A 13,031-nucleotide genomic window follows, 5' to 3' on the forward strand; every position below is an offset into this window, starting at 1 on the left:
CTAAGAAGCTACTGTTAGCTACTATTAGATGCATTAAAGCTGGCGGGGAACTCAAAAACGGACGTTTCTGTGATGGAACATTTAGTCAGTGCTGCTATCCAAACTTACATGGGTTCGTCAAATGTATTTATACGTAAATCATGTTATGTTCTGTTCAGAACTCAGTTAATGTCACTTCTTTCCCGTCATCGTGTCGAATATCTTTAATACCATGATCACATTGAAGAAACATTTTAGTTACAGAAAAAGAAATATACCGAAATAACGCTTTTTTGATATTGTCCCCAAATTTTGAAACATCCTTTTAAAACGTGCTTTCACAGCACATGCATGAGACATCTCGTTCCCAGGAACCTGACTCTTTGCCGGAAGCGGAAAGAATTTTTTTATCTTTTTTGTTCTTTGTGTAACGAAAACAATATCGCTACTAATGACTCAAATGGAAGTGAAAAAACTAATAATTTATAATATTTATTGACTTTCCCGATAATCTCTCTATGCAAATTTTGGTGGATGTTTTTATTCAGAGATTTTTTTATTCTTATTCAGAGATCTGCATGTGAAAACCAGGCATGGGCGTAAATGTACAATTCCCTAAGCGTTGTACTACGGTATAAAAACAACTAACTGCATAAAAACTTGTTCCTCAGTCATTATAAAATTTCAAAATATTTTATTTGAAGAACTTGTCCAATATGGTAAGTTTTATTTAATGAATAACTATGACTTTTCATTAACCTTGTGTGATTAGGATTCCTTTTAGAATTATATACATAAATACTTCAAAAAATAGAAGTTCGTTTTTCAGTTACGCTTTAAGTTTTATTTCTTCGACAAAAGCTACAAAAAGTTCAGTCTTAAAAAGTTTCTAAAATTCTTTGAGCTTTATAAATCTTGGAGCCCACTATTTTTTAATGTTTTACCTTCATTGAGGTTATCAATGACATGATATTTTTGTTGTATAGCTGACCGTAACAAGTCAGCTCAACAATTTGAGTTCAAGTCTTTACCTTGTGTGTAATTATTCCTTAGCATAATATCAGTTGTTTTTGAACACATACATTTCTGTTAAATTTTTAATGCAACTGTTTGTCTAAAGAAATTAATTTAAGCAGTGGTTACATGTAAATTAGGTACACTGGTGGACTTCCCAAAACAACTTGTGACACGGTTGTTGTAAGAATCAATTTAAAGTAACTTTGATTGACGTCCACAAAATTATGTTACCATTCATTATTGTACTGGTCGATGAGGCCTTCGGAGAAATCCACCTGGCAGGGGAGCAATGAAAAAGAAAACCATCACTTTAATTTTGATAACATCAGCAAGGACGGGTCAAGACACAAAAAGTATTTTTTTGGAAATTTATGTACCCATTGCCTCTATTGCGCAGAGCCTAAAACACTGATCAAAATATTGTTTAGATTTATGTGGTTTTGACGAACGGTTAAGGAAGTAAAAAGGTTGATAAATTTTGCTGACGTCAGGAAGGTCTGCCAAAATAAAAAAATTATAGTCTATAAAATTTTTATGCAATCTTTCTAAAAATGAAAGATATTGACGTTAAAGTAGTGTTAGTGACGTAGTGCTGTTACGTCAAAAAATTTAACATTTGAGACATATCTTTTTCGACGACATCAAAGGAAAATGCTAATAAATATTTCCATCTTATTAAGTGATTACGTGTCAAAAAAAAGGCTGGCAACAGCAAGCACAAGTCACTTAAAATAGGTTTCTTATGCATTGCATTTACACTAAAGGTTTTTACAACAGCTTATACAAAAAAGGCATAGTTTTGCAATTTAGAAAAATCGTTTATTCAGTTGCATACCATCCTTTCCCCCATAAGTATACCCAATCAAAATGTAAAAATTAACTGGATTCGTACTGTCTTTTACCAACAATTTTCAAATCTAAGTATCAAAAAAGCAATGAGCAAGGAGAAAATGTGGAATCAATAAAGATCATTATTTTGGAAACATTATATACGGTCCGTTCTCATAAAAGTTTACAGAAATATAAAATAGACCTGTTTTTGAGGAGCACATCCAAATAAACAAAAATCAGTTCATTCCATTGGATTACAAAATATAAAAAACAAAAACAGTTTATTATATAAAAGACATAAAATTTACAATAAAATACACGAAGCTTTTCGTAAATAAAATTTTACATCGTCAGGTACACAAACAATATAAATTGTCGCATTACATGTGGCGCTCTTGCAAAGTTCACAGGAAATTTAAAAAAAATTATACTCTACGGGCATCTTGACATGGCATATTCTTACTCCTGCAGCATTAAAAAGTGAAACAAAAACTAAAAATATCGATATTATATGCCAAAATATCTAACTATTTCATGTCACGGTACATTTCAATGGATACCTCTTTTAGACTTGCAGTATATATGATCACGTTGTAAATCAGCCAGCTAACAGCTTTATGTAGCGTTTTGAATTTTGGTAAAAATGAATTAGTTACGCACCAGGGGAGACATTAATTATGCAAAAAAATATGCTAGCCAGCTTTTTTATAAAGCTCCTACTATTTGTGAATTCAAATCTGTTTTAAACTCTAGTCTTTATTTTCTACTTCTAACGTCTCTTCACCACTTCTAGCTCCATCTTCACTTATAAAGTAAATTATCTAAGCTTACAAATTCACTTTTCTACTTTTAATTTTTCACTTAAATTTCCTTTTGTTTTTAAAAATAATTTTTATTATTTTTTGCACTTTTTTCAAGATGGAAGGATCGTTCTTTTGTTGTTCTTTTGTGTCGAGGGTAACCATTTTCCGAAAGTTAGCCGTTAAATTTACTTCAGCAAATCAAATTAAGTCGTTTCATCACGTGACGTAAACAAAATAAATCCGCTGACAAAATAGACATACTTTTTCGGCAACTTCAAAGAAAATTTCGGCTACATCAAAGGATAATGAACTCATCACTTTGCCTGTTACAGACACGCACACAGTGTCTGTGTTGCGATGTTTTGTTGTCTTATAATACATACTTTTTTGTAGAATAACGAACAACCAGAATATCTACAACAACAAGCACAACAACAACAAGATCTACAACAACAACAACAACAAGCGCAACAACAACAACAAGTGCAACAACAACAACAAGCGCAACAACAACAACAACAAGCGCAACAACAACAACAAGCGCAACAACAACAACAAGCGCAACAACAACAACAAGCGCAACAACAACAACAAGCGCAACAACAAGCGCAGCAACAACAACAACAAGCGCAACAACAACAAGCGCAACAACAACAACAACAAGCGCAACAACAAGGGCAACAACAAGCGCAACAACAAGGGCAACAACAAGCGCAACAACAAGGGCAACAACCACAACAAGCGCAACAACCACAACAAGCGCAACAACCACAACAAGCGCAACAACCACAACAACAACAACAACAAGATCTACAACAACAACAAGATCTACAACAACAACCACAACAACAACCACAGCAAGAACAAGTGTGGAGGAATGGGCAACGATACCTTGTGTATCACAACGTCCGAAGGGTAAGTAACATAAAATTATTTTCTCCTTACAGAACTTTATCATAAAGTTATTATCGACACTTTTATCAATTTAGAATCCGAGAAGAGCAGTCAAGAGAGTGGCGTAAGTATTTTTCTTGCTATATTTTTTTTATATCAGCCACCGCCAATGCATGCTTTACATAAAGTATTCAACTTTCTTACCTCAGAAATCTTTTTGTACTAGTATTTGAAGAAACTAGCTACATTAAATAAAGGACACGCTAACCAATATTCGAAAGAAGTATAATAGAATAGTACAATCTTTTTCTGGAACAACGTTCTTGAAACAATTGTACAAAATTAAGCTGTTCTTAAGTTTGTAGTGATTTTTTGCGATCGTTTGTTGAACAAGGCTATATTTTGGCTCTCGTATGAAAAGAGTTATTGTAGAATTTAGCATCCGAAAGACAATTCAGTTTGTTAGGCATCTTCGTAAAAAAGCGTTGGATATATATTGTAGGAAATTATTTTTGGTGTTTGATTCTCAGAAATACACTTAATACACATAATTTGTTTCGTTCAATACATTATATACATTATTTCTTTCTTGTAGACCAAATGATGGCCAGCCAGTTTATGTGAGAGAGCGACGGAGGAGGAGAGTAAACCGAGATCCACCACCACCACTACCGCAGCCACCAGCTGCACCAGCACCACCACCATCACCACCACCATCACCACCACCATCACCACCACCATCACCACCACCATCACCACCACCATCACCACCACCATCACCACCACCATCACCACCCCCACATCCAGCTGCACCAGAGCCACCACAACCACCACCAGTACCAGCACCACCACCAGTACCACCACCACCACCAGAACCAGCACCACCACCAGAGCTAGCACCACCACCACCACCGGAACCAGCACCACCTAGGGAGCCATCACCACCACTGGCGCCAGCACCACCAAGTGTAACTGCACCACCGCTACCGCCACCACCACCACCACCATTAGCTGCACCACCTGCAGCTCCTGTTGCACCCGCAGCAGCTGAGCAGTTCTATGTTATTCCGTATGTATAACTTTTTTTCTGCGAATTTATCATAATTATAAATTTCTTTTCGCGCGTTTACGTGATGCAACGAGTCTCGCTAATTTGACTCAACCTACTACACTTTTTCATGAAAACGCATTCGTGCGAGTTTTTAATCTATAATACAGGCCTCAAATTGCTCTCACAGAGCTTCTATTCTACGATTGACAATTTTTTCCCCTTTCACTAGGCTGGATCCACCGGAAGACTTTCAGCCTTGGCTTGAAGTAAGTTTAACGTATTCTCTTTGTTAATGCTTCTGACTAAATTTTTATAAATAAAATGAATGATGTATTTAAAACTTATCCTTCATTATTTAGCGCACACCGTTATGGTTCAGGAGGTACCTGGATGCAAGGGAGGATCGGATTCGTGCATTGGAGACTCGTGTTGAGGTACATTTATTTTTAACAACTATTCCTGAAAGAAGGCATCCACGACTCTCAGATTCTTTATAAACATAGAAATAAGGTTGAAAGGGTTTTAGGTCAATTATAATTAATCAAAGCATTTAATCAACGGGATCAAAAGACAATTAACATCGTAGCGACAAAAAACGTAAACGTAATAACGTAATTTACGCGTTTAAGGATGTTTTGTTACTTCATGTGAGGATTAGTACACAGTAGAAAAATCGCTTTCTTCATTCACTTTTCAACTTTGGATGGAACCTTTAACCCCAATTTTTGCTAGATATAATAGGCTGTGCTAGAAAAAAACTCGACTAATAGTTTATTTTTTTGAGGACCTTAGTTTAGCATTTTTTCACGGCGTTACGGACGAAAATCAATTTCAATCTCTTAGCAAATCGGTAGAAACTTACGCGCTTCTTAATACTGCAAAATATTTAAGATTCCTTTAGCAGTGGAGAATTTTGTCGCTTTGGTGAGTGACCGCGCAGAGTACGTGTTGCTTTTTTAATGCGATTTCGGATTTTGCGGAATTTAATTTATTTTGACTTAAAATTGCGGCAATTATTTTCGCGAAAATATCTCTCTTGTGCGAATAGTTCCAGAAAAATTTGCAACCTTGCCCATTTTAATTTGATTAAAAGCGTATGATAACGCAATAGCTACAAATAGCAGTCCCTATGCACGCCAGTTAAAAGTTACTTGAATGTCAATTACATGCTCCCGAAGGTAAAAACGCTTCTTGGAACACGGATAGGAAAAAAGAAGTATCCACAAATGGTTACTAGAGACACTAAAATATTTCTTGTTATATGTCTTGAAGTCATTAAAACATGCTATATATTTAATGACATGTCTTTTGCTGCAGAAAAAGTTGCTTTAAACTGATATTGTAAATACTGATATTGCTTTACGCTGAAAAAGGTTTCGGCACGATTCGATGTTTAAGTCTAAATGAACTCCTTTTTCTTACTTAGGCAATAGAGCAAGACTTTCAACGGAGGGATCAAACCAGGGCACGCCTAAGATCTGTTTCCAATTTATGTTCTGCCTCCTCATCCTCTACCTCCTCGTCTTCCTCGTCTTCAACCTCTTTGTCTTCCTCTGCACCTTCCTCATCGTCCTCTTTGTCCTCATCTTTACCTTCTTCTTTGCATTTCTCACTTCTTCAAACACCTCCATCCACTTCTTCATCCACTTCTTCATCCTTCTTGTCTTCATCTTCTTCATCATCTTTTGTGTCGTCAACTCCTGCTGTGTCATTGTTGTCTCCACCGTCTGTGTCGTTGTCGTCCTTGTCTTCGTCTACGTTGCGTCAGTCTTCTCACCGTCCACAATTGCATCCATACTTACGACACCATCCATATTCGCCTCCATATTCACCCTTACGGCCACCCACAATTCCTCCTCAACATTCCACCCCATTACTTCCTACACTGCGTCAATTTCGAACTCATTCACACGGTGGTGGTGATTCAACAGTGGCATCGATATCGATGCCGCTGCCGCCACCACCACCACCACCACCATCGCCGCCATCGCCACCATCGCCACCATCGCCACCATCGCCACCATCGCCACCATCGCCACCACCACCACCACCACCACCACCACCACCACCACCACCACCACCACCACCACCACCACCACCACCACCACCACCACCACCACCACCATCACCACCAAGGGCACCACCAAGGGCACCACCAAGGGCACCACCAAGGGCACCACCATCACCACCAAGGGCACCACCATCACCACCAAGGGCACCACCATCACTATCACCTCTACCAAGGCCACCACCACCACCACCAATACAAAGGCCACCGCCACAACCACCACAATCACCTTTGCAAACACCGCCATCCTCTACACGTTCTTTATCGTCTGTTATTGTTCCTCGCCGTTCTATACACACACGCATTGTACCCCGTCCACTCCCATACCACCGTCCCAATATTATTCCCCAAAATCCATTGCCTCCTCCACGTCGGGTTCCCCATGATAATGCTTGGTCGGTTGGTCAAGCATTAAGGGACCTGCGTGAATGGGTCAATGGATTTTGGAGGCGGTAAATTATTACATTAATTAATTAGGATAATAAGAAATGGTGGTTTATATTTTTTTCTTGTTTTACTTTGAGTGCTATTGGATGTTTTACTAATACCTTGCAATTTGTTCTTATGTTTGAGAAAGTACGCATCCTTACATAAAGTTTTATACTGTAGTACAAATGCTTTGATTTGTTCAAGAGTTTGCAGTAAGAAATTCATGCACATCCGCTATGCAGGTTTATGCAAGCAGATGTCTAACATGTTTAGTTTACGCAACACTGAGTTGCTTATCACTTTAATCCTGCTGTCCTGTTCAAACTGACTGCTGACTTACCTATCTCCGTCAGAGCTTCATGACATGAAAAAGATCATGCATTGCATTTACAGTATATCTAATTACCGTTTAATACAGATGGTAACACACATCAGAGGAATGCTTTAACTATTGTTTTTGTTGTATTAACATATTGAAGATTTTTTTGCTTACTTCTGCATTATCAGCTAGAATCAGATGAGAATCATATTTTTTATTGTGACAAAAGATTTCAGTAAAAAAGTAATTAATGTATTCTGTTCTAATCATGTTAAATATTGTTTACTTGCCTTAGCTGTTACTATATAAGGGAGAGAAGGTAAAGGGGAAGGGGACAATTTCTTCTCGTTCTATTATCTTCTGTTTTTGTCTTTTTAAAAAGTAATTGAATATTGGGCGATCCAAAGCATGTGCTAAATTAATAATACTGATATTTTTATATAGTATTTATAAAATCGGTGAATTTGCGACTATTAACTAAAAATGGTAAAAATTTTCTGTACAAAAAGTCTGTTTTCAAAATCGGTGGAGAAAACAAGCTTTTGATTCATTATCTTAAACAATAAAAACGAAAGTAATTCTAGTGCTTTGAATCCGGGTCTCTGTCCTTCTCAGATGCATTATGAAAACAAGATCTCCTCTTAAGTGTTTTATCAAATGTTTTAAATCAATGATACATGATGCATTGACATACGTTTTTTACATTTACACAGTTGAGAGGTCAAAGCAATAAGTTTTTTTTTCATTTCTTTATATAGCTATACTTTGAGTGAATTTTCTTAACTTTAATTTCTCTTTTTTAAAAATAAGTCTTTCAAAAACGCCGTGTTCAGTTGTTGATTGATATGTTATTTTTGTTTTTCAGCTTTTGATTGTTGAAAGTGCTTTTTTCCGTCCGGTACAGACGATGTTTATAAATTTACCAATAACGAAACGCATCACTTGCTTACTTCCTACAATTCCAGACACAGTATTACAAAAGATCATTGAACCTTATTACTTAGGCAGGGTTGTGGATCGAGTAATCAACGTAAAAATGCGTCGCACTCTCTGTAACGTCTGCAAGAAAAGCACAAAATATCTTAATTTACAGGCGCGCTGACGTCTGCAAAATTTAGTACCCTTTCATGTTTTGGAACTAACTAAATAATTTGATTAAAACCAAATAAAAGATCCGGTGTGAAAAATACAAGTGAAATGCGACAAGTTTGGCTGTTTGTTAGAGACTGTTTCTCAATTGTTTGTGGCTACAAGCTTTTAATTTCTCCCTCCTTTGTAATAATCTATGTTCAGAATTGTAGTTAGCTAAGTTAGGTTCAAAAGATCAGTGGCAAACAACATGTTTTTCGTCCTTCTTTTCAATTTCTCTTCAATTGTTACAATTTCTTTAATGCCAGGCTTTCTTGTTCGCTTTTTACTTTCTTAAGATCATTCTACTCCAACAAAGAGTTTGAACTTCAAGTGTTTTTTTATTCTTAATTAGAAGACTCACTCTCAGACAATAAAATGTTTTGACGGACTTTGGTAAAACTTCACTGGCTCATGATGCAAAAAAAACTTATTTCTTATAACCGCATAAAAATATTGAAGAGATACAATTTTGATTTCAAATAAAGAGGAAATGCTGTTTTATTTCTTGTTTCAACTTTCTTTTTAAAATAATGTAAGTTTACTGAACTACACTATCTTTTAACTTAGGTATTCAAGGTGAATGTACCCTGGCTTATGATATTCGTGTCTCAGTTATATTGTCATGCCAAACTATATTATACAAATTTTGTACCTGAGTTGTCAAAGGTGAGAAAACAAAAATTACAAAATAGAGAAATTGAAATGAATGAAGATGGGCCTATTTCTGATTCTGCGGTATAAAAAGCAAATGAATTTTCTTTGGTAGTAAGGCTCACAGATGGTCGAAAAACGAAATTTGGAACAGGGAAAAGTGACTTAAGATCAAGAAACTTCTGTAATTAATTTTTGTTGAGGTCTTTATTCATTTTAAAAATCAATTTTTAATTGTCTTGATTTTTTGAGTTTTAACATATTATATTTGTCCATATTTGTTTTATATATTCTAATAAGTTGTGGGAAAGTATAACTGGAACTCAAGAGATGTTTCTTTATAAAAATGTCAAAAATTTCCACGTTTCATTAGTAAGGAGAATAATTATTTTTTATCTTTGGTTACAAAAACAGTTATAAATTGTATATCCTATAACTCATCAACCGTTTTGCATAGTAAGATACCTCTATTCTTTAAAAAGGGGGCAAACGAAGTTAGGCTGCTTTGATGTAAACTCATAAATACTTGATAATGTGAAATTTTACAAAAATTTGCTAAAATGAATTATTGTCGACGCATCAATTTAGTTGCATTTCAAACTTAGTACACTCCAAAATGGTTATAGAAAAACATTCTTTTTATTTAAATTAGTATTTTGAAATTCAAAATACGTTCCAACTTGTTTTGTATGGTGGACTAGTAAAAAATGGGAACATTTCTTATTCTTCACCAAAATTTAAATAAACTACATAGCAACAACAATATCTACTTTTCTTGTCATTTATCAGGAGGTTTCCACCATTTTCGGTCTGTTTTAACACCTTTCAATGGCTACATGATACACGAAGCCGTCTTAGGAGAGTATACTAAAGTTCTGCAGATTTGATAAGAAGTTAAACAACTTAGCCAGTTTATAAATTTACGACGAAAGTATTTGATGGCTTACGGATAAAAATCGTATTTCATTAATCGATCAAAAGTTCTTCGTCAAGCATGCCATAAATCCAAAAGCTAAGCCTATTTTATCTCAAAAAAACCTTTGTAAGTATTTCAGTTTTACATATTTAAAAAGATTTTATTTTCAATCATTTTATTGCGTGAAGGAGTTACTTTTTTTCCAAACAATAACTAAAAAAGAAAAATTTTTGTTCGTTTAAAGCGACTGCATACTCCATTTGTTCACTACCTACTGATAACCGTGAGTTGTCACGCAGATTATAATCGCGGCAATCTTTTAATTTAGTCGTATGCTTTCATATCCTAATCAAATAAGCTGGAGGGAGGGCGTTTTTTACACTAGTGCACCATCTGTAAATAAATTAGAAATTAAATACTACAAAACTAAGTATTTTCGTAAAGTTTGCAATCGCCAGAAAAGAAATCAAACGTTATCTTTTGCGATGTTATCTTCTGATAATATCAGTATCTTGAGATGATATCGTCAATACACTATTAAAAGTAATTCAGATCTTTTACCACAAATGTCATGCTGGTGTACATCCACCTTAAGTATTTTTACTTTAGTACCGGAGTTAGGTTTTCCTCTGTACGTGTTAAAGGCTTGTGTCCTCGTGTCTACAAGTTCTTGTTTGTTTCATTCAAAAAATTCATTGTTAAGGATTTTTTATGTTTGCAATCTTATTTTATTAATCATTTTTAGAAATCTGTTTATCGATAATTCTTCCATCCTAAATTTGAAAAACTATATTGGATTCTTATGGTGTTTACGATTTCGATTAATTTTTGTACGGCTGGGCTTCTGTTTTATAAAAACTTTACGAAACAAGAACTGGAGATATCTGCGAAATTGCGTCATACAAAAGACGCGTTAAAATTGATTACAAATAATTCTAAAAAAAGGGATGTAAAAAAAAATCAAAAAAAAATATGACTAATGTCAAAATTTCAAAAAAAAAATTTAAACTAACAAAGAGACTGAAATTAAGTCGTTGAACACACAAAATTCAGAAAAGAACTTTAATTCGTTTTTGGCATACATTATCAGTAGTATTTCCGAATAACATTTTTGTCTCGTTAAGACATCAGAGGTTCCATTCGCAACGAAGGTACTTTTCAAGTCAAAGGTAGAAAAACATTTTTTAAGGGGGCTCGCCCTAACATGGTCCAGTCTGTGTTTCGTAAGCTTATGGCATTTCTCGATATCTGGATTTCCCAATGAACTGGACGATAAAACGAAAAAAAGTAGGTAAGTGGAAGAAAATTGAATTGATATAACTTGTTATAAAAAGTTTAACGAGAAGCAACGAGTTAATGTCTGTATACTGAGTTACTTAGAAATCCTTATTAATGAAATTCAATGAAATATCGAATAAATCTTTCTCCACATCATTCTCGCGAGCTAACGGACAAGAACTCCAGTACATAGTATAAAAAGTTTATCAGCGTTAGGTTTGACATTTTCTTTCGTTTGAGGTACAGATATCGAGATTTGGCAAACCAAAAATATCTTCACAAAAGTATAAATGCGTGAATTGTACATATTAATCATATTTATTCATTTTGCGTAAATAATGATTTCAAAATATGTTATATAAATCTTAATATTACAACAATTTTTAAATATACGTTGTTTTTAAAAAAGCCGTCAACGACCATATTTTCCACGCAATTTTTCGACGCAGAAGACAGCTATTTCTGTAGAAATGAAAATTTGACGTAACGATGAAACGTTGAAATTTCACTGTGTGTGTTATGTTTAGAGAAAGCTAAAGAATTGACAGACAATAATTACAAAAGTGTTTTAAATCTATAAAAAAGTTTATTATATAAAAATTGTCGATTGGCCAAAAAGTTTCTCAAATTTCGGTGATCTAGTGGCACGTCCATCATTGAAAAGCCTATAGAAAAGTTTATAAAACTTATAGTATTAAATAAATGAAAGACGGACAAGTTTTTGAACTGCTGGACATAATCAAAGTCTGATTTTTATCTATGAAAATGTAAAGTCCATTCACTAGTGAAAAAAAGCATCCACTGAAATATGTCGTGGTGACTGGTTGGACAAATTTACGTCAACTATTGCCAAGCCACATCTTTTTTCGGAAAACTTCGATTTATTTAAATGAGATTCCGGAAAAGCCTACAGAAACAGAAGTATTTACTGAAACTCTTCGGTGAAAAACCATTTTCTTTAACTTTAAATTTCTTCTTAAACAAATTTTGTTGCCGTTGTTTTTTATAAAACCACACGTGTCATAATTATAAATTTTACACACTACCATAATTCGTAAGAAAACACGCTTTTAAGTATTAGAACAGGAAGAATTATTGGTAAACAGGTGATAATTTTTTTCTGTATTGGCACTTTTAAAAAAATATTTATTTTTTTATATTGCGTTGGATTTCTTGTAGTCTTAACATTCAAGAATTTTTGGTCAACGAGAGCAAGAGCTTAATATGCGTATAAAAGAGCGGTTTTATTATTTATATTCGCTGCAATAAATCTCTTTATCTGTTTCATTGAAGCATCTTTGACAGACTGGTATGTTACAGGACGCTGTACAGGAGTAAATGCAAGATTAATACGCTAAGTCAAAGCATTGTTGAACTAACTACACAGACGTGACATCTGCGTGCATCCACCTCTTTAGCGAGGTGCATCATTTTCTTGTTACATAACTTACTGGGCAAATCATCACATTTGTGTGTCAATACAAAACTCTATGCAGGGATGCAATGCTTTTCTCCTGCATAAGAATAATAGCAATGGTATTAATAAAATGTTTAGTGGTACTCATTGTAAAATGGTTAAAAGTATAAATCACCATAAGCTTGACCCTATTCGGTCCGGGTTTCTCAAACATATTATGATTGAGGGTTATTTGAATCATATATGG

General features: G+C 34.7%; 2 protein-coding genes across 2 annotated transcripts; both read left to right on the forward strand.

Annotated features, from left to right (window-relative positions):
* Positions 1 to 1,248: 1,248 nt before the first annotated feature.
* On the forward strand, positions 1,249 to 4,141 carry LOC130612796 (putative uncharacterized protein DDB_G0271606). The gene is made up of 3 exons (XM_057434149.1): positions 1,249 to 1,349; positions 2,182 to 2,278; positions 3,024 to 4,141. The coding sequence occupies exons 1-3, from the start codon at positions 1,249 to 1,251 to the stop codon at positions 3,588 to 3,590; spliced, it is 765 nt and encodes a 254-aa protein (XP_057290132.1). The 3' UTR covers positions 3,591 to 4,141.
* On the forward strand, positions 4,076 to 5,535 carry LOC130612797 (uncharacterized; the record flags this gene model as incomplete). The annotated part of the gene is made up of 5 exons (XM_057434150.1): positions 4,076 to 4,593; positions 4,805 to 4,841; positions 4,935 to 5,009; positions 5,205 to 5,222; positions 5,467 to 5,535. Coding segments are annotated over 5 exons (717 nt in total), but the record flags the coding sequence as incomplete, so codon positions are not given.
* Between the last annotated feature and the right edge of the window lie 7,496 nt (positions 5,536 to 13,031).

This window comes from Hydractinia symbiolongicarpus, chromosome 10, assembly GCF_029227915.1.
Source record: "Hydractinia symbiolongicarpus strain clone_291-10 chromosome 10, HSymV2.1, whole genome shotgun sequence".
NCBI lineage: Eukaryota > Metazoa > Cnidaria > Hydrozoa > Anthoathecata > Hydractiniidae > Hydractinia > Hydractinia symbiolongicarpus.

Excerpts from the sequence above, each read along its gene's own strand:
- LOC130612796 (XM_057434149.1), top strand. The coding sequence starts at position 1,249 with ATGAGGCCTTCGGAGAAATCCACCTGGCAGGGGAGCAATGAAAAAGAA. Across the intron at positions 1,350-2,181 it reads GACGGGTCAAGACACAAAAA|GTACACAAACAATATAAATT; the intron begins GTATTTTTTTGG and ends TTACATCGTCAG. Across the intron at positions 2,279-3,023 it reads TCTACGGGCATCTTGACATG|AATAACGAACAACCAGAATA; the intron begins GCATATTCTTAC and ends ACTTTTTTGTAG.